The 21,915-nt window shown below is 33.9% G+C and overlaps 2 protein-coding genes across 2 annotated transcripts; both read right to left on the bottom strand.

The window, feature by feature from the left end:
* Window positions 1–3,036: 3,036 nt before the first annotated feature.
* Window positions 3,037–5,747, bottom strand: LOC107612246 (DNAJ heat shock family protein). Its single transcript, XM_016314044.3, has 3 exons — window positions 5,332–5,747; window positions 3,984–4,327; window positions 3,037–3,726 (listed from the first exon to the last, which is right to left on the bottom strand). The coding sequence occupies exons 1-3, from the start codon at window positions 5,494–5,496 to the stop codon at window positions 3,288–3,290; spliced, it is 948 nt and encodes a 315-aa protein (XP_016169530.1). The 5' UTR covers window positions 5,497–5,747; the 3' UTR covers window positions 3,037–3,287.
* Window positions 5,748–6,396: 649 nt separating this feature from the next.
* On the bottom strand, window positions 6,397–13,439 carry LOC107613402 (DEAD-box ATP-dependent RNA helicase 10). The gene is made up of 14 exons (XM_016315374.3): window positions 12,918–13,439; window positions 12,300–12,668; window positions 11,839–11,968; window positions 11,659–11,728; window positions 11,442–11,504; window positions 10,533–10,607; window positions 9,866–9,985; window positions 9,210–9,251; window positions 9,060–9,134; window positions 7,838–7,984; window positions 7,488–7,625; window positions 7,237–7,348; window positions 7,064–7,152; window positions 6,397–6,780 (listed from the first exon to the last, which is right to left on the bottom strand). The coding sequence occupies exons 2-14, from the start codon at window positions 12,436–12,438 to the stop codon at window positions 6,658–6,660; spliced, it is 1,323 nt and encodes a 440-aa protein (XP_016170860.1). The 5' UTR covers window positions 12,439–12,668; window positions 12,918–13,439; the 3' UTR covers window positions 6,397–6,657.
* Between the last annotated feature and the right edge of the window lie 8,476 nt (window positions 13,440–21,915).

The raw sequence follows: 21,915 nt of genomic DNA, 5'->3' as shown, positions 1-21,915 counted from the left end.
AAAAAAGTTAGAGTACACAAATCGGAGAGTTCGAGTATAGAAATCGAACGGTCTGATTTCTGTATTTCGTAAAGATCAGACGGTCTAATTTGTATTTCTTAAATTAAATCATCCCACATTTTAGAAAAATATCACAGCAGATCACAATTCAAAAAAATACCATTATTAATCTAATATTAAAAATAAAAATGTGTAAAATGGAGAGAAAAAAAAATAGAGAGAATGGAGAGAGAAACAAAACATATTTTAAATATTAAACTTAAATTTAGTCAAATATTTTTATTATATTTATTTGTATTTGTATTTATATTAAAATTATTAATTAAAAATAGTTACATTATTATAAAGGTAATTTACTTATTTAATTTAGTTGAAGATAGATACTAATAGATTGGTCTAAATGGAATATTCCTATAATTTTATCCTCCCAATATTTATATAAATCCTACAGAAAAGGACAAATAGGTTCTTGACCTTTTGTCCCGCGGACATTTTCATTTTTGATCATTAAAAAATACTTTTAAGTCCCTGACCTTCACAAAACTTGGACGGATTAGTCCCTGACGGAGGCATTTGGATGGAGGGACTGATCCGTCCAAGTTTCGTGAAGATCAGAAACTTAAAAGTATTTTTCAATGGTCATTGACAAAAATTTCTGCAGAACAAAAAGTTAGGGACCTATTTGTCCTTTTCTGTAAATCCTAAGTCGCCTACAAATTTTAAATAAAAACATAAAACCTAGTTTGGAGTTTGGACCAACGATTTATTCCTGTCGTGTACAATATGAGAAACCCAACTTGTAACCGCGGTTTATGGCCAATTTGACATGCAAGTATGCAACTATATATTATATGCCTGTGATACACCTACTATTTATGTGCATGGGAATCCTGTTATGACCTGATCATTTTTTCTATTTGTTCCTAATTAATATTTTTTGTTTTGATGGTTGCTAAGACTCTCGATTCAAATGGGGGAGAAAATGTTAGCACTCCAAGCAATTTGATATCACCTACAAAAAATTTTACAATGCAAAATCTCTTTACACGAAAAAAAAATTCTTGAAAGATGTCACCTTCACTGATTACGGTTTGCCATTTTTTTTCCTCTTACTCTTGTTCTTATGAAAATCTCATTTGTCTTCTTGGTCTTAACCCATGGAATCGTTTTCGTGACAAACCTAAGCTCAGAGTAATAAGTTCCATCAACTCCAATGCTAGTTTCACCATGTCCTTAGCATATTCTTGGCATACATTTCTGGACAACAAAAAGGGTATGTATGTGAAACTAATTAATGTTGTGTGCTAAGGCTTTATCTCTCACTAATCATGAAAAGTTGTTTCTCTTAATCTCTTTATTAATTGGGATTATAATAAGAGATAAAGTGAGTTATTTTTTTATAGTGACTGAAAGATCCCCCACTATTTGCATGTACGGACAATTTTCTTCACAAGCATTTTAAGGGTAAAAGTGTCTTTTTCTCTTAATCATAGGAATCCCTTCTGCTTTACTGAGTTCTTGGATGAAAGCTGGATCCACCTTTCCCATTCTAATTAATTATGACATACTTTAAATAAAGATAATATTTTTATATTATATCATAATTAAATTTTATAATTTATCATCTAATAATAAAATAAAAATATTTTTACGTAAAAATAATTATAAAATCTTTATGGTATTCACATTTTGCTTTTTTCGTAACTAAATCATGGGAGATTAACGGGTTTAAGCTCCTTTAAGAGTGAATCATGGTAAATGCCCATGTATCAAAAGTACATGTACAGTTCTGCAAAGTATAAATACTTTATTGAGTTGTCATATTTGTGTGTCGGACACATTTTAAATACGAGACATTTGTTCGATACGCGTATTTGCTGTGTCCAACTGTGTCTTAATAAGAAATAAAAAACTTTTTCGAATATACTTGGACACACTTAAATACCATCACGTGTCAGCGTATCCAACGTTATTCTTAACATGTATTGTTGAAAATGAATTTAGAAATAGTATATATTATTATTTATTACAACAAAAATATTTTAAATACTTTATATAATTAAAAAAAGATATTACAAATAATTAACAAATTAATTTATATTCTAATATCAATAAAATATTAAAATATCATTACAATTTATCTAAAAAATACTTTATATTTTATATATATACATGTCACCGTGTCTTATAAAATTTTAAAATTAATATATTTATGAATCTCATATCGTGTCGTGTCTCGGATCCGTGTCAGTAGCTATGGATCATAGCATTTACTTCTGGCCATAAATGGTTGTCTTTGTTTAAGCATAAAACCAAAATAAACCCACGATTTATTACTTTTTTTTTGAAAGCATAAATCATGGTACTTTCACAGGTTTTATATATATATTTTTTTCGTAAAACTAGTAGCAGTGCCACCATTTCTATAAAAAGTTGGAGGATAAAATTGTAATGCATTTTCATTTAGGACAATTTGATAGTATTCAACTTTAACGGGTTTAATTAAGTAAATTACTCTTATTATAATATACACATATACATTATTTCATACTTTTTAAAAATTTTATTAAATATTAAAAATAGACATTACCTTCTATTTTGATAAACAATACAAAAAAAAAATCACGCGTGAAGTGACATTACAAAAACTAAGAGTGACAATATTATTTCTCTAAATATTAAATACAACTTTTATGGATTTTCTCTTAAATCAAACACATGAAAAGAAAATGTAAATTATTCTCAATATGGAAGAACATGTTGATAGTTGTGTGAAATACACTTAATAAAAATTTGTGACGGTTTTTTTTAGTAAAAATCATTTTGTCTATTTTAAAACCTGAATTTGAGACTATCAAAAACGTGTTTATCACTCAATAAATTCATTTTTGGTTACATAGTATTATAAAAATAATATGAATGGTAAGTTTTTTACTTTTTCTTTTTCCACCAATTTTTTTTATATGCAGCAAAGGATAACTTAAACAATAGGAAAAACACACACAAAAAAAAAACACAAAGCCACTAAGTATTTATAAACATTGACAATAACATCTCAACATCATTTGATTCATTTCCATTGAACATCATAGACTAGAAACAATATAGGACCATAGGAAATGAGTGGTTTAACTGGAACCATTTTTCAAAAGGGTAAAAGTTCTATGTACATTCACCAATCACTTTTCCTTTGAAGAATCGATGTATATGAATACAAAGTGTATCTGACACAAAATGTGAAACAAAAGGAGTGTGAAGAGAATACAAATTCTCAAATGATTCCAATTTCAACCACCCAATGCTCTCCTGAGCCCTGCCCTTTGCTCTTGTGACAACTTTGTGGGGAACTTAACCTCAAACTTGATCCTCAAGTCACCCCTATGTCCTGGCTCCTTTGTTATAGGCATCCCTTCTTTTGGGACAGTCAACTCGTAACCCGGGCTAATGATATGAGTCACCGGTATGCACAATTCGCGCCGGTCGAGTGTTGTAATGTTCACTGAAGTGCCGCCGATGGCCTCGGCCAGCGACACATTTTTTGTGATAATAAGGTCATTGCCATCTCTCTTGAATAAATTATGTGGCTTCTCATCAATCATAAAAACAAGGTCTGCTGGAAGCTGGTTTGGATGCTGGTTACCTTTGTCTGGGAATGTGATCTTTGTTCCTTTTTTCCAACCTGGCTTTATGTCAATTGTTAATATCTCAGTTTCTGGGTTTGGCCTCCTACAAAAGCAATTTTGATTTGTGAGATTGCAATAATAAGACCACAATAGAAGTTTATACTCCTTTAAGGGTTTATATTTGACCAATGAGTTGCTGCATGTACAAGACGGGATTTAAACTCTCGACACTTGCTTAAGTGGACAAGTGAACTGACTATTCGACCAATTCAGATTGGTTTGAATTAACTCGTTATTTTGAAGAGTAAATAGCAAATCAATTTTCTTGAAGAAATAGAGATTAAGATACTACATACTCACCCATTAGCATCCATAACAATCCTTGAGATCTTCATTTTTCTTGTGGAACCAGTGTACAACTCTTCCAAACTACATGCCAACTTGCTCTCAACAGGAGGCGGCTTCTTCAGCGGCGCATGGAATCCGCTGAATGATCCGCCTCCGTCGGTTTGGAACCTGGACCTTCCATGAGGTCCAGATGATCCAAATCCAAAAGGGTTGTCTCCAAAGAACTCTGCAAAGATATCCTCTGCATTTCTTGGGTTGAATCCATTTGTTGGTTCATTCCCAGGTGGTGGCATATGTTTCAAACCTTCCTCTCCTTGCTGATCATAAATCACCCTCTTTTGAGGATCACTCAATACCTAAATTCACAAAAATAAATAATTAAATGAACAATGTAATTTGAATAGTTAAAAATTGTCTAAACTTTTTCCCCCCAAAGCAATTATAGTATTGGTTTCACTCATTTTATTTTTTGCCTTATTTTTTCTTCTTGTTCTTTTAGTCGCTACAATTTTGCTTAAAGTTTTTAACTTCTAATATGTTACAGACTATTTGCATGAGTTATTAACGAAAAAAGTTTAATGCAAACAACTTCAATCATTGTACAAATAATATTTTTGGAAGAGCAAAAAAAAATATCAAAATTCTTCCACATCCAATCGCTATTCAATCTCAAAACTTTCCATTTTAATAAACTTATAATTTCTAAAAACATAAAAAAAATTATAATTTTAAATATCTAATAAACATAATCGTCAACCAAGTTTTTTAAAACAAAGTAATGAAACCAACATTGTCCAAAACATATAATTAAATATTGTCGAAGTCTCTAATCAATCAAACATAGTCCAAATTATAACTTAAAAAAAAGAATGACAGGCTCGCCGGGCAAGCCCCACCAAAACTCATGGATTAGTCGGTGCGGGTTAGACAAGATTTTTTATTATGGTGGTCTCAAATTTCTAACTCGACTCGCCTTTTTTTAGCGAGTTATGCGAGTTGATCTGGTAGATTTCGGCCCATTTGCCACCCGTATAGACGAATTTGTCTAACACAACCAACATGGTATTGGTCATAAAGCAAGATATTGATAGATAATTTTCATGGAACAATGAATGCGATGAAGTTACAAAAGCATAAACCGAAGATTTCTTTTCCATCTTTAAAGTTTTCATCATAAACATCAGCTCAGAATCCACATACCACAAAACCCTCAAATATTTATACTATAAATCACAAAATCACCAATTTTCCTAATCACATAAAAAATCCTAAATCTTAACCTTATAAGAAATCACCAACCAAATCATTTCAGCTATTGTTGCAAATTTCATTTACAAAGCAATAGAATTTTGTTTGTTACCTCATAGGCCTCAGAGATTTGCTTGAAATTGGCTTCAGCTTCTTTCTTATTGTTAGGGTTCTTGTCAGGATGCCATTTCATTGCCAATTTCCTGTATGCTTTCTTTAAATCATCTTCCGTTGCATTTCTTTCTACCTTCAATATACTATAGTAATCTACACCCATCTTTTCTTACACTTTAATTTCCCAAGAAAAAATGGGAAAAGAAAAAAAAAAAAAGAAAAAATCGGAATCTTCTAAATTCACACAGTCACTACAATAATGGTTTCAAAATCAACCAAAGTTGATGATGATTATTACTATAATAGAGATATATCTTTGTTTTTCTTGTTACATGTAAAATTCAAGGGAAAAAAATGTGAGGAAAGAATTTTGAATTTAGCGTCACGTTTTGAACTGCATGAATTATTGTTGTTGTTGTTAGACTCTGTTGAATTGGACGTAAGAAGAAGAAACTCGGTTGAAATCAAAGGGAAAATTTTGGATCATAGAAAATAATAATCAGAGTTAGTTACGGGAAAAATGCATATTTAGGTGCTGCTTATTGGATTTGCTTTTGCGTGTTGCATGGAATATGCATTCTGTTTCTCTGTTTTAATTTGTGACAGCCTAAATAAATGTAATAATATTAATAAACATTGGACAATGTTATCATGATGCATTAACCATTTATTATTTTGATGTATCATGCATTTGTTAAGAACTATTTAACAAAAACAACTATTTTTAGAATACTTCTTAACTGATTTCTAAATAGCTTAATCTAAGAATATACACATCTTTTAAAAATTAAAATCTTGTGGATGTAGAAATAGAATATTAGTGTTGTTATAGCTAATAGAAGATTTGCGAAGGCAATGAACATTTGGACAGTTGATAACAAATAAACACAACTACTTAAAAAGATTTAATTTTATTTCTGTCATTTATCACAAGATTTTTAATGTGTGAATTAATGTGGGTAAATTATGTTTCTTTAATCTGTTATTTATCACAAGTTTTTTCTGTCATTTAATCTGTGATGCAGAATCACCTTTGGTCAGATATTTGTTTTAGACAGCCCACTGATTGCAATCATAGCCTTAGATGCAAAATTAGCAAAATATAGAAGGTTCATGTTGTACAAGGTAATTAATTTTTCAAGGCTTCTTTTCAGCCATATTACGAAGTCCCATCAACCATAAAGATGCAATAATGAAGACAAAAGCCAGAGCTTCCATCAGGAACTCCAAAGCATCAATAGACTAATTAATGTTAAATAAAATACCAAAATTGCCATATACATATATGATGATTACTTGAAAACGAAACTGCAGTGGTAAGGTCTCATCTTCTAAACTTTTTGGATGATTTCTTATCCTTGAGACCTAAGTATTTGTCGATATCTTCTTCGCCATAATCTGATTCACCTCTCCGTTTCTTCTTCCCCATGGCTTCCTCCTTCATTTTCTACATAAAGTTTTGAGGAAAAAATGCATTAAATCAAGCATATAAACATACATTAACTGATTTCAATACCATCATCATAGAATTCAGAAACTATATCTAAAGCTCATGTACCTTTACATACACATTATACATGCAGATTTCTATCAATGGTATTCAAGGTAACCAAACTCAGTTTACCCAAACCCTTAGAACTTAGGTAAACTCAAATTTGTTTCCCTCAGAAAATGAGGCTGGGAGAATATCCCAAAATAAACACTAAACAAAGTTTTGCATGCAAAATTACCATTACTGATAATCGTTTGGCCTCGCTAACCCGCTCTTCCAAAAGTAGAACTTCCTCTTCTTGTGCAGGATATTCTGGTAGCTTCTTGCCTGAAATATTAGTTGCATTGACGACTTTAGACAATGTTCCCAGCCTTAATAAATACATGTTAAAGAATATACTACTACTCTCACCTATAAGTTTCTCTATTTGAATGTACCACTCCAGCTCATATTGGTTCACAAGGGAAATTGCAACCCCAGAACGCCCTGCACGAGCAGTCCTTCCTACACGATGTATATAATCCTGCAGGCCACAAGATAAGGAATCCAGCAATTTAGGTTTAGGTCTAGAGCAGAAATTTAGATGATTCGTCAACCTAGAATTTGTAGAACAAATAACATGAAGCTAATTCAAAAGTTAGATTAATTATAGCACATCTTACTTTGGAGTTTGTGGGGATGTCATAGTTAATCACAACATCTACTGTTGGAATATCCAATCCTCTACTAGCTACATCAGTACAAATGAGAATATTGCGAGCCCCAGACTTGAATAAATTCAAGGCTCCAAGCCTTTTTGACTGTCAAGATTATTGTAAAAAAGAATTACAGACAACTGGCAAACCACAAATAACAAATATGTATGTGTCCATGCACTATAGAGAGAGAGAGAGAGAAAGATTCTTCTTCCACCCCACATCCCCTCTCCCATAAGGTGGAAGAAAGAATATTTTGCAAGAAATTACTAATTAACTATTAACTATTATAATACAAGAATGTTCAATACAATTACCTGGGTCATATGACCATTAATTGGGATGGCTTTTAGACCAAGATTACTAAGAATCAAAGCAAGAAGACGAGTTGAATCACATGTACGAGTGAACACCATTGATGTACTTCCAGCCATTTCAGTGAGAATGTATACAAGGTAGCAATCCTATAAGAAAACACAATAAATTAACTAGGACAGAGATTGCAGGCATAGAAGATATAGGCTGATTCATGAAACCTAAAATGCATAAAAATCAGTCAAATGCAAAAGGCACCAAAAAATGTATGATTCAGTAAACAAGGGCATTAGAAAACAATAGAATATATATCTATTGTGCAAAATAAACAAAGTACTTCACAATGATAATTAGACACAAATCCTCAATATAGTATAATAATAAGTTCCTAAACTAAAACTAGTGGAATGCCAAAAATTCAACCAAAAAAAGGTGAAGAGAAGCAACAGGGTGGTCAAGTGGTGCCCCTCTGGCATTTCAACTTCTGTTGTGCAGGTCAAGCAGTGGTCTTCTATCTTCTATGCAAAATCTAATATCTTTTAGGGTAGCAGGGGTATGTATCTAATATTTTATTGGGCTAAGTCAGATAATTTAGTGTATTTTTGGCTGACACTAGGGGACAGTTCCTCTCATCTAATATATAGATAAACGAAACAGAAAGCAGCCTCAGAGCAAGGCACATGCCTTAGCACCTTGCCTTCTCAGCATCTAAAAAGAGCCAAAACTAGGGCCGTCAATATGGGCTAAACCCATGGGGTCAGCCTGTTTCCCCGCTTAAACGAGCAGGCTTTTACCTTTAAAATAAGATCCGTTTAAATTTCAGGCGGGAAAAAAAATAACGGGTTAAGCGAGAAGCCCGATTAACATTTTTTGTATTTTTCAAAAAAATCCAGTACTTTTTTCAATATTTTTCCTGAACCATTTGTCCCGTCGCCTCTAGCACCTAAGCATGCCTTTTGACAAGAGTTATATTGATCTCAGTCCAAAAAGTCAATTTGATAGAAGAGTTCAATGAAGAGTTTTCCCACATAACTCCATGCAGTCAATCTAACATGCTGCAAGAAGTAGATGTTTTTCTAAGGTAAATGTCATGATTATTCAAACATATAAGATCTAGTCCATTGTGCCAAAAATACATGACACGAATGACGTTCTATTTCGCTTACCGAAATCCCCTTCAAAAATCAAGCATTTTATGAAGAATCAATGATGGATAACACAAACCTTGTGTTTGGCAGGTAAGAAACGATATTGCTGCTTCAGTGTGTCAACAGTAGAATACTTAGAGGCTGCTTCAATCTAAATTAAACAAAAACAAATTGATTAAATTTGGAACAACTAAAATCTAAACATATTTGCAAATATACAGGGTACCTTCACAGGATTCCTTAAACAAACTCTTTGGAGCTTTTGGACCTGCAGCATTGAGGGTGCAACTTGCTGTATTAGCATTGTAATATATATATATATATATATATATATATATATATATATATATGTTGTATATAAGCAGCTTCTAGAAACCTTTTTCTAACTATAGGAAAATATAGACTTGGCCTAAAATTAAAATTATAGGATTAAAATTTATTCATACAGAGAGGAAAACCAGAACCCTTTTAAGACCTAAATTCAAAATGCCATAAATCTTAGATGAACAACATAGTCTTAAATTCAAAATGCCATAAATCTGAAACGGACAACATATATCTGATCTATTCCAATCAATAAAAATAATTTTTCCTACTCCTTCTATCACATATTTCCACACAAACTAGTTGCAAGCCAACATAAATATGGTCATAGTAAGTTTATTGAGCCCTTGATCTCCTCATATTTTTTACATACTTTAATACTTATTAATTATATAATTCCACTAGAATTGATATTTATTTTTACATTGTTCACTTATGGTCTCAGCCCCACCCCCTCCCCCTCTTCAACTGTTATGGATTTGTCCCTGTGCATATAATGATATTGTACACACGATGATAAAGTAAAGTGGACAGTTGTCCATAAATATTCATATATACCTTCTTAGTCATTGTAGCAGAAAACAGAAATGTTCTCCGCTCACGAGGAATCAATTGTATAATCTCATTAAGTGATTCCTCAAAGTCCTCATTCAACAGCCTGTCCGCCTCATCTAGGACCTGAATGTGTAGAATATAGCAAGTTCAAATATATGTACGATAAAGAAATGAGAGATGAAAAAATGCCATGGTAGACAACAGGAAAGTTTTATTAAATATTTCTTTTTGTAAACTTTAAAGTCCAAAAATAGGCCAAAGAATCCATAAAATGTTCTCTCGTCACTTTGAATCAGGATCTGACATTCTTTAAGATATAACTTTGCAACAATATATAAAGCACCTAACCCAATGCAGAAACATAAATCTCAAAAGAAAATCAACTTGCAGAAATTGCATTGAGTCAGTTACATGAATTATATTATGTATTTCACAACTCAACAATGAGTAAATAAAGATTTTAATGAAATAAGAGGTGAACTCTTGAGCTCATATATGCGAGGAGCAAACTGGGTGGGCAGAGTAAAAGTGGTGAAAAATATTCAGAACTCATTACATACAATCAATACATAGTTCACACAGCATGTGTATCAAATGATTGGATTAAATAAAAAGAAAAGAAAACTTGAGCATAGAATAATGTAACATCAGCATTATGTACAAATCATACCAAATATTTTAATCTATTAAGAGAAAATCCCTTGGTGTTTTTGAGGTGATCTAAAACGCGTCCTGGTGTTCCGACCTGCAAAGGTATGAATTTAACATAAAGGAGGAAAAGAAACACAGGATCAACAAAAAATAAGAAGGCTAAAAATAACTCAACAACCAAAGAAACACTAAATCATAAGCACAAACTCAGTCTTGCAAATTCAGAGTGTGCCTAGTTCATTTTAACGCACATATATAGCATTAGTGTATCAGCAAGGACAACCACTTTGACAGGACTAGGCTGGCTCTTCCATGTAGTGAATAAAAAATGACATCATAGACATCAAACACTGGCTTTTTAAACCAAACAAGACAATAAATGGAAAACTTAACAAAATGCTAAAAGAACAGTTGAACAATCTGAGACACTATGACAAGACAATTTATTAAAAAGCTTCAAGGAATCAAGGTAAATGAAAATACTTTTAAATTTCCAAACATGCATGGCATGGGACTTGATCTGAAGCTTAACAATAGCTAGAGAGACCAACAGAATGAATTCAATGCAATCAAAGATCACTAATTATTTCAATGCTAATTACTCTTGACATTAATGGATAGTTCACCAAGACATCAACTTAAAAACATTATACAAATCTGCCTAGGTTCATCTGTATCCATTATATAGTAATCTAAAAAGAATAATGCTACACATTCAAGTGTTTTTGTTAACCAAGTCCAACCAAGTTGGTCTAACATCAACAAAAATTAGTTATGCGTAGCATTACTCCAAGTCTTATTGTTTAACTTGGTTAAACTTGGTTCATAAAAGGACTTGGATGTGTAGCATTACTCATTTAAAAAATATGATCCGTAAATAACCCATTAACAAATGCTATCTTAATGCATTGCTTTGCTAAGCACTTACAATAATATGAGGCTGCTTTGCTATCTTGATGGATTGCTGTACCATGTCGATCCCTCCAACAAGCTGGCAAAAAAAGAAAGGATCACAACAGAAGAGCTTATTCGATGTAAAGCATGTAATAAATAGAACACTAAAGCAGCTCCACGAAACAATAAACTAAGTGCAATGCTGGAAAGAGTATCAAGAAGCCATAAAACAAATGAATGTTAAAACTCACCACAGCACACTTGACACCGATCCCAGACCCTAAAGCTTCAAACTGCTCAGCAATTTGAATAGCAAGTTCTCTATATCAAAGACAGGTGTGAGAAAAACAAAAAACTGAACTAGTTATACATCAACTAGAACAATTAATTCAACAAAATACATGAAAGTTATATCAAAGTATGAAGCAAACCTTGTGGGAGACAACACACATGCGAAGAAATCATTGGGGCGTGGCGCTTCTAAGAGGGCATGCAATATGGGAAGTGCAAAAGCTCCAGTTTTTCCAGAACCCGTTTGGGCGAGTCCAATCACATCTTTTCCTGTAACAATACCACGCCCAAACAAGTGCAAGCAATTACTAACTAATAAATTATTAGAGGTGACAACTCACATGCAGATAAATTCATGAGGTTGATTGATAATAATTTAGTCAAACATATCAACAAATCATCTAACAGTTCTTTAACTATCACTCCACGTAATGACGAATGTATGTGAGTTTCCACCATTATTTAAACCATCATAAACAATGTGCCACCCACTCTTAACAGATATTGAACTAATAATAATAATAATAATACATTCATAATTTACACAAAAACTGTGCTCGAAATCAGTAATAATAATAATAATTAGTGAAAAAGCAGAAACCTTGTAGTGCAAGAGGAATCGCTTCTGATTGTATCTTCAATGGATTTTTCCAACCTAATTTATCACAAGTTTCCACCAATTCCTCAGATAATCCCAAATCCTTAAATGTTTGTGTGACTTCGTTATTATCTTCCGCCATTCTCAATCAAACTTCAATGGTGCGGAGCGGGCAGAGACCTGGACAGACCGTTGGGTGCAGTGATGGCGGACAAGCAGAATACGAGGCAGAGGGAGCACGCGAGGGATGACGAGCGGAGGAGACGCGAGCGTGAGGTGGATCCGGTGAGAGGCGTGGCGACGGAGGTGAGCGTGCGGTGGCGGTGAACCGAGGTGAGAGTGAGAGAGCTGGGGGACGGGGCGGCGCTGTGCCTGTGTGTGGTGACTCACAGAATCAGAGAATCACAGAATTTGAACTAAGCAAAACAAGCAAATTTGAACCCAGCAACTCAGAAGTACAGAATCAGAGTTATTAAGAATAAAATAACAAAACCCTAAACAAATCCAGCAACTCAGAATCACAGAAATTATAATTAACAAAATCAAACCCTAACTATTTCATAATTATAAACCCAATATGTCTAATTAGCTTCAGATACATAGAAGGAGAGAAAATCAAACCTGAAGTCAAGTGGATGGGAAGGAGGAAGAGCACTGGAAGAGGGCCAACCGGTGGCTGCTGTGTTGTGGGTGGGAGATTGCGAAGTGCTGTGTTGTGGGTGCCTGGGTGGCCAGAAACACTGCTACGCCTGGGTCAGTGGGTGCTCTGCCGGGTCAGTGGGTGCTCTGCTAGACTGCTACGCCTGGGTGCGAGGGTGGTGCTGGGGCTGGGTCTTCGTGGTGCTCTGTCCGCGAAGAGGTTCGGCGGCGTTGGGAGGAAGGGTCTCTGGCGGCGCTGGGAGGTGCTGCAACGTGAGTTCGCCGCCGGCCTCGAGACTCAAGAATGGGGTTTCACTTTCGAGGGGGGAACGGTGCAGACTGTGAGGGCCTGAGGGGAGAGCGCGACTGTGAGAGGAGATCGCCAGGTTTCACTTCCGATTGGGGTAAGGGGGAACGGTCCCGCTGAATGGGGTTAGGTCACGCTGGGAGACTGGGAGTGGGAGGCGTGGGGTTAGCTCACGCAGCTGAATGGGGAATTGGGTTGGGAGGGGGGAGGTTATTTTAGGGTTTTTAACCTCACCGGTTCGGTTCGGTTCGGTTGAGGTTTTCATGGCCAGAACCGAAAACCGAACCAAACCGCAAAAAAACTGCAAAACATGTTTTTTTTGGTTTTGAACACCCCTAGTGGTGAGTGAGAGAGCTGGTTACTGAACTAGGCCTAGGGTTTTTTATTTGAATTCTGAACCTGTTTGGGTTTCCAAAACCGGCCGATTCACCAATTTTTACTAGAACTGGCCAAATTTAAATGGTTTTCATTGGTTATTTTTTATCCGGTTCTTTGATCTATCTGGATCAATTTTGTGGCTGATTTTTCAATCCGATCGATCGAGTTGGTCCGACTTTGACAAGTATACTCAAAAGTTCGCATGACAGAATGATTCCAAAAAATCTTAACAAATAATTTTTTGAAAAATTTAAAAAGACGACAAAAAAATTTTATATATTAAATATTAAATATATATTCTAAAAAATGATTTTAGAAATTAAATTTTTATAATTATTATTAAAAAAATAAAGTTTTTTTATTTTTAAAATTTTATAATTTTTTGTTAAGAGAATTTAAAAAAAAATTATATATGACCACATTTTTTTTGAAAAATAAAAAAATCTAGAAATTAAATTTTATTTCGAATTTTTGTGTGTGTACTTTTTAAATATTTATTTAAATATTGCCACAAAAATTTAGATCTAATGGATAAGTTGTTTGTAGATATGAAAATTTTTTGGTACTTACAAAAAATATAATATTTATTGATTCTTTTAGCCATATTTTTAAATTATTCGAGAGTTGTTTTGTTGATAACATTTTTTAGGGATATTTTTATCGGCCGCTAAACCTTTCAGGTACCGAATTGATAGTTAACCCTAAAAATAGTTATCTTATGATTTGAAAACATATTTCAAAATTTTAATAATGGTAAACTACCGAAAATGCACTCGAATAATTTTGTCATCGACAAAAATGCACCCAAATTTTTTTATCGACAAAAATGCCCTCAAATAATTTTAAAACGCGATAAAAATATCCAACATTAAATATGTATTTCTCAAAAACTGCTTTAGAATTGAATTTTGATGCGGTGTTTTGCAAGCACGATTAGAAAAATGAGATATTTTTATTCTTAAAATTTGGTGAATTTTCGCTGAGTATAGATGTTTTTATGATTTTTTAAAAGTATTATTGGTTGTTGATAAAAAAAATCACCAAAAATATATATACTTAGCGAAAAATCACCAAATTTTATGGATAAAAATATCTCATTTTTTTAATCATGTTTGCAGAAAACTGCATTAAAATTCAATCTTTAAAGTTTTCTTTGATAATACATATTTAATGTTAGATATTTTTGTCGCGTTTTTATTTGAAGGTATTTTTATCGATAACAAAATTCTAGTGTATTTTTTTCGACGACAAAATTCTTTGGGTGTACTTTTGGTGGTTTACCCTTTTAATAATATAAACCTTTTAAAACTTTTTACGTATTTAATATGAGTTTAACATGTAAAATATTTTAAGGTCCGGCAGGTCAATGACTAATTGACCGGTGAGATTCGAATTTTTGACACTTGATTAAACAGACTAGACACTTAAACGAATTAATGATCTAACCATAGACCAACCTAATTTAGTTATGTATATCTTAGGGTTAACCACCAAAAATGCTCTTGAATTATTCTAATGCTAACAAAAATGCCTCCAACTTTGGTTATCGAGAAAAATACCCTTAAATAATTTAAAAACGTGTCAAAATTGCACATCCGTATAAATTAGGGGTGTCAAATGGGTTGAATCCGCCGGGTCGACCCGCTAAACATAGCCCGCTAAATTAAAAAACTCGCCAAACCCGCACTACTAAATTGGCGGGTTTTGGCGGGGTGGGCCGGGCCGGTTCACCGGGCCGAAAATTTTTATTTTTCTTTTTTTATTAAATAAAAGAGTGATTACTATTATAAAATTAATAATTATAGAATTTTTAAACACATTTTTTTGTTTTTATTTTTATTCTTCTTTTAGTTATTAACTTTATTTATTTTATTTTTCAATTTCGTATATTTGTTCAAATTATGTGACTTATTTTTTAAAATAAAGATGGTTCTATTGAAAAATATTATTTTGAACAATTTTATTGAAGTTAAAAAATAAAAGTTAAATAAGAGATAGTGAAAAAAATTATATTATAATTTGACTATTTTTTATTTGTATTTATTTTTTAATTATTTTTTTTAGTTAATTTTAATGAATTTTATCTTTCAACAAAAAAAAGAATCAAGCGGGCTATCCCGCCGACCCGCCAATCCGTCATAAAATGGATCGGGTTAGCATTTTTGAACCCATCTTAGTTGGCGGGGCGGGTCTAGGCGGGGTGGGCCGGCCCGCTTTGCCACCCCTAGTATAAATAGAGGTAGTCCATTAACGTTTTGGTCTGACATGGCAAACGGAGTAGCATATGTGGCAAACAGGAACCACCCTCTTCTCTTCTCTCACTCTCTCATATTTCCTCTCACCCCCTCGCCATCAACCCCTACTATCCTTTTCAAAATCACAAAGCAGAAAAAAAGAGATCCAAATTGAACTAATCTTCAGATATCCCATAAAAGAGAAGGAGATAATAAGCATCAGAATTGATATTCAAATCTACTATTCTCTCTTCTTTCAATTGAACATTTTTTCAAAACCTATTGAACTTTATCAATTGAAACAGACCCAAATTTAAAAGGATAAAATCTAATTTAAACCCTAATTTTTATTAAAATCATAATTCATTAACAAGAGTAGCATTAATCAGTAATCAGCAATAAACTAAATAAAAAAAGTTCCACAACAAAAATAACTAAAGAAATTAGGACTCAAGTAGAAAGCAGAAACAGAAGTAATAGTGGACTGTCGACAAGAAAAGAGCAGCGCGACCGAGGACCACTGGCAAGAAAAGAGCAGTACGAGTAAGGACAATTAGCCAAGGAGGAGCAACACAGTTTAGGACTTACTGCAAAAGAAGAGCAGCGTGAACAAGGACCATTGGCTAAGGAGAGAAAGCAGTAAGAAAGTTGATCCTCGAGTAGAAAACGTTTATTTCTTCTCAACACAATTTTTGGTAAGGTTTTAGAATGCATGCAATGAATGGCGACATATTTGTCAACTTTTTCATTTTTTATGTTGTTGAGAGAGGGAGAGCGAGTGAGAGAAAGTAAGAGAAGAAGGTAGAAAAAATGAGTAAGAGAAAGTGAGAGAAGAAGAAAGGTAGAGGATAGGGAGAGGGATGGAGTTGGGTGATGGTAGTTCGTTAGCGACGGATGCTGCAGATGGTGAGTAGGTTAGAGAGTGGATTAGTGAGAGCAAGACTATAAGAGGAAATGTGAGAGAATGAAAGAAAATGAGAATAAATTGAGATCTAGGATTTTAAATTTGGGATAAAAATATAGCAGGGCTATGTCAGCTTTTTTGTTTATCACATATACTACTTCATTCATTTGTCATATTAGACCAAAATTAAAACAGACGTGCAGTTTTAGTATGTTTTTAAATTATTTAAAGGTATTTTTATCGATAACAAAAGTTGAAGGTATTTTTGTTAGCATCAAAATAATTCGGGACATTTTTGTGATTAACTCAAATAGTTATTATCGTTGACATGTCGTTATATAATTTGAAGTACATATAAAACTATTTTAAACTGATAATATATTAAAATTAAATTTATTTAATATATTAAAAATATTAAAAAATTTTAATTTTTAATAATTTTTAATAAAATATTTTTTATATATTCTTAAAATATATTTTTATTACACATGTTGACAAAATAAAAAATAAAAAAGCAAACGCACCCTTAAGGGGGAAAAAAAAAATTAGCCAAGCAGGCAAGCACACGCAGTTTTGACTAAAACGAAAAAACAAACACTCAAAAGCAATTATCTTTACTTTATCGCTGAATTAATTAACTTTTTATTTTTGTTAGGGTTTTTAAATAACCAATGTAACATTAATTTTTTAGTCTTATAATTAATTGTTTTATAGTTCAAATGCTACAAGGTGAACTTTTTTTTATGTTTAAGAAGAAAAAAATATATGAGACACCAAAGAAATTAAACCAAATACCCCAATTCTCTTAGGTAGTGTTTGGTGGAGAGATAGAGACGGAAAGACTGAGACTGAGAGACAGAGACTAAGAAACATGGATTGAAATAAATCTCAATATTCTGTTTGGTGCAAAATGGGAGACAGGAGTTGAAACAAGAATGAAACTTTAATTTAATTTGCACAAAGGGTAAAATTGGAATTAATTAATTGAAATGAAAGTATTTTAAGTATAAAATGTTATTAAAGTTTCAGTCTCCATCTCTAAAAATTTCAGTCCCCTGTGTCCCTACTTTTTGGAGGTACTGAAATACTGAAATTTTAGAGACAGAGACAGAAATTTTAGTACCAGTCTCTGAACTAACAAACACGATACTGAGTCTCAGTCTCTCAGTCTCTGTTTCAGTACCTCAAAACAAACGCTACCTTAAAGAATATTAAAAACAAGAGAGTAATTTAAAAAGTATATTATTAAATGTGTTGATAAAAATACAATGTACAAGGATATATATGTGCTAGAAGAATTAAAATAATAAAAACATAAAATCTTACAATAAATATACAGATATGCTATATAAATATAAATGATACTAGCTAATTTTAATTGATCCTAATTATACTCTAACATCTCCCCTCTCCCCTCAAATTCAAGTGGGAGCTAAATATATCATCTTGAGTTTGATTACTAGAGTCCGAAAATGAGTAAGATGATGAACCTTTATAAAGATATCAAAAGTCTTATCTAGAGTTCCAACAGCTATGAGACAAACAACATCAATAAGGAGACGTTGCCGGACAAAGTGACAATCAATCTCAATGTATTTGATGCATTCATGAAAAATATTATTATGGGCAATCTGAATAGCACTGCAGTTGTCACAAAAAAACATCAGTCGGAGACAACTGAGGAGTACCCAAGTCTTCGAGAAGCCAACAAATCGAGACAACATCAGCATGATATTCAGCTTCTGTGCTTGATCGAGTAGTGAACGTTTGCTTCTTAGCTCACCAGAAAATGAGAGAGCTACCAAGAAACAAACAATAACCAGTAGTAGAACGACGATCAGTGGGATCACCAACCCAATCAGCATATGAGTACGCCTGAAGGGATAAATATGACTGGGCAAAAAAATAAATGCCATGAAAGAGAGTGCCTTTGATGTAGCGAAGAATGTGAAGAATTGCTGCATAATGAGTAGTATGAGGAGCTGGCAAGAACTGGCTAAGAACATGAACTGGATAGGTGATGTTTGGTTGTGTGACAGTCAAGTAGACGAGACCTCCAACTAACTGTCAATAAAGAGTAGAATTATCCAAAATAGTGTCATCCATAGGAGTAAATCAAACATTAGGCTCAAGGAGAGTAGACTCAGTGCGACTATCTGTAATTCCAAGAAGATACGAAACATATTTAGCTTGAGAGAGATAGACTCCGTCATCTGTGGATATGACTTCTAGACCAAGAAAATAACTGAGAGAACCAAGATCTTTTATCTCAAAAGTATGGTAAAGAGATGCTTTAAGATCAGAGATACCATCAACATCATCTCCAGTAATGATCATGTCATCAACATACAAAATAGAAGAACAACGCCAAGAGAGCATTCTTATTAGGACTGCAAGTGAAACCAAAATTGCATATAGTGGTCTTGAACTTTTCAAACCATTCGCAAGGAGTTTGCTTATGACTATAAAGTGCCTTGCAAAGAAGACAGACTTTGCTAGAAGGACAAAGATATCTCAGAGGTGGTTTCATATAGACCTTCTTTTTCAAATTCCCATTAAAAAATGCATTCTTCATATCTATCTAACTGAAAGGCCATTTTTTGACCGCAGCAATTGCAAGGAGAACTCGAATAGATGTGAGATGAGCAACATGAGCAAAAGTCTTTTCATAATCAATACCATACTCTTGCGTACATCCTTGAGCAACCAATCGTGCCTTATAACGGTCAATAGAACTATTAGAGCGAGTCTTGATCTTGTATACCCATCTACTACCCACAACTTCTTGATCAGAAGGAGGATCAACCAAGTCCCAAGTGTGTGCTTTTTCAAGTGCCTGGATTTTTTCTTGCATTGCTTGCTGCCAAATTGGATTTATGGAGGCTTCTCGGAATCACTTAGGTTCATGGTGATGAAGAATAATAGAAAAACAATAATAATCAAGAAGATGAGGAGATGAACTTCTTACCCTAGAAGAACAATTGGAGGGAAGGGGCATGACAGCAGGAGCAGGATCATCGTCCGGTCTGGAATCATCGGGAGATAGAGAAGGCGGAAGAGTAGGGGACTGGAGAGGTTGACTTGAGATAGAACCTGTAAAATCATCACTAGGAAAAAACATCAACATTAGGATTAGTGAAAAATAGTGAATGAGTAGAAGAAATGGACTCAAATGAGGAGAACCTAGAAAACATGTGATGCTCCCAGAATACATGACGAGATATACGAATGTGTCTAGAGAGAAGATCCCAACAACGATAACCCTTGTTTGCAGTGTCATAACCAAGGAAACAACACATGCGAGTCCGAGGTTCAAGTTTACTATGTTCATGAGGCTGAAGAAGAATAAAACAGACACAACCAAAGACTCGAAGAGAACTGTAATATGAAGAAGTATGATAAAGACGCTCAAAGGGAGTAACGTTACCAAGGACAAAAGAAGGAAGTCTATTGATAACATGGATAGCAGTAAGAACAACTTTATCCCAAGTATGCTCAGGATACGAAGAAGAAATAAGCATTGCACGAACAGATTCAAGAATGTGATGGTGTTTGCGTTCAGCCCGTTCATTTTGTTGAGACGTACTAGGGCAAGAAAACTCAGATAAAGTACTCTAATCAGCAAGAAAAGTTAAAAGTTTGGAATCACGGTATTCCATAGCATTATCGCGTCGAAAAACTTTAATGACCTTGGAAAACTGAGTTTTAATCATAGTGGCAAAGTTAATATAAATCTGAGGTAGCTAATGGCGATTAGTAATCAAATAAACACAAGTAAAGCGTGAATAATCATCAATGAAAAACTACAAAGTATCGTATCTCTCCCATAGAAGCGGTGGGAGCGGGTCCCCAAACATCAGAGTAGATAAGATAAAAAAAAAGAGCAAGCAAGAGAAAGATTGTTATGAAAAGATAAAGCAAGTTGTTTGGCAGGTTGACAAAAAATACAATCAAAAGACTCATTATTAACCTGACCCAAAACACCCTTAAACACAAGAGAACGCAATTTTTCCTAAGGAGCTGTGGGTAAGATGGTGATGCCACAAGTGAAGTGTAGATGGAGAAGAAACAACACAAAGATTTGACGCAGGAGGAATATGAAGATTCTCGAGCTCAAACAATCTTCCGACCTTACAGCTAGTCCCGATGATTTGTCACGTTCGACAATCCTGTACACAACAACCAGAAATAAAAAAATTGACATAAAAACTGAGATCAACAAGTTGACTAACAGAAATAAGATTAAAGTTTAATTTTGGAATATAATAAGTATTAGAGAGATTAAAATGTGACTGTGAAATAAAACCCTTATGTGTTGCATGCAAGAGGAAACCATCAGCAGTATTGACAGAAGGTGTATTTAGAGTGGTAGACAAAAACGACAAAAGATGACGCAAAAAAGACATGTGATAAAAGCAACCGAAATCAAAATACCATTTAGAATTACGTTGGAGGAGTGAAAAAAACAACAACAGTATTACCAGAAAAAGAGAGAAGTTGCTTAAGAAGGGACTCAATATCGGATAGAGAGACATGAGATGGGTTGAGACAAACGGAGCTGGTAGATTCATTAGCAGCAGTAGCAGGCACATTCTTAGAGTAGTTAGGACGAGAATGATACTTGTTATAATCTAAACGTGGTGGGCAAGTAGGACAGGTAGTAATTGAGTATCCCGAGAGCTTACAATAATGGCAGAGCAGGTTGGGACAATTGTAGTTAATGTGACCTTGCTATTTACATTTTCGACATTCAATAGAAGGATAGTTAAAGAGGTGCCCAAAATGGTCATAGTTTCGACAAAATTCATCCTTTCTATCTATGACAGCAAACACATCTGATTTTTTCATAACAGTAGATACAAAGATGAAAGATAGGAAAGAAAACTGTAAGATCAGAGCAAAAATCGAGAAAACGGAAGTCAAGATCAGAAAATCTCACCAAAAAACTTTAGGATAGGTCCCACTATGTGCCACGTCAGCAGAAGAGGTCATGTGACGACATATGAGAGGGAGAGAAAGACACGTCAACGCTGACGCGGGAAGAGCTGGCATGCGGTTTAGGAGGGGACCGGGCTGGGTTGACACACGAGTCGGTTGTAGGCACCCTATCTAGACACATGTGACGCTTCTGGGCCGTTGATCCAATGATGCTGGAAG

This window comes from Arachis ipaensis, chromosome B8, assembly GCF_059453495.1.
Source record: "Arachis ipaensis isolate K30076 ecotype BB chromosome B8, ASM5945349v1, whole genome shotgun sequence".
NCBI classification, from domain to species: domain Eukaryota; kingdom Viridiplantae; phylum Streptophyta; class Magnoliopsida; order Fabales; family Fabaceae; genus Arachis; species Arachis ipaensis.
Note: the sequence above shows the minus strand (reverse complement) of the source record. Positions and strands in the feature narration are given on the sequence as shown.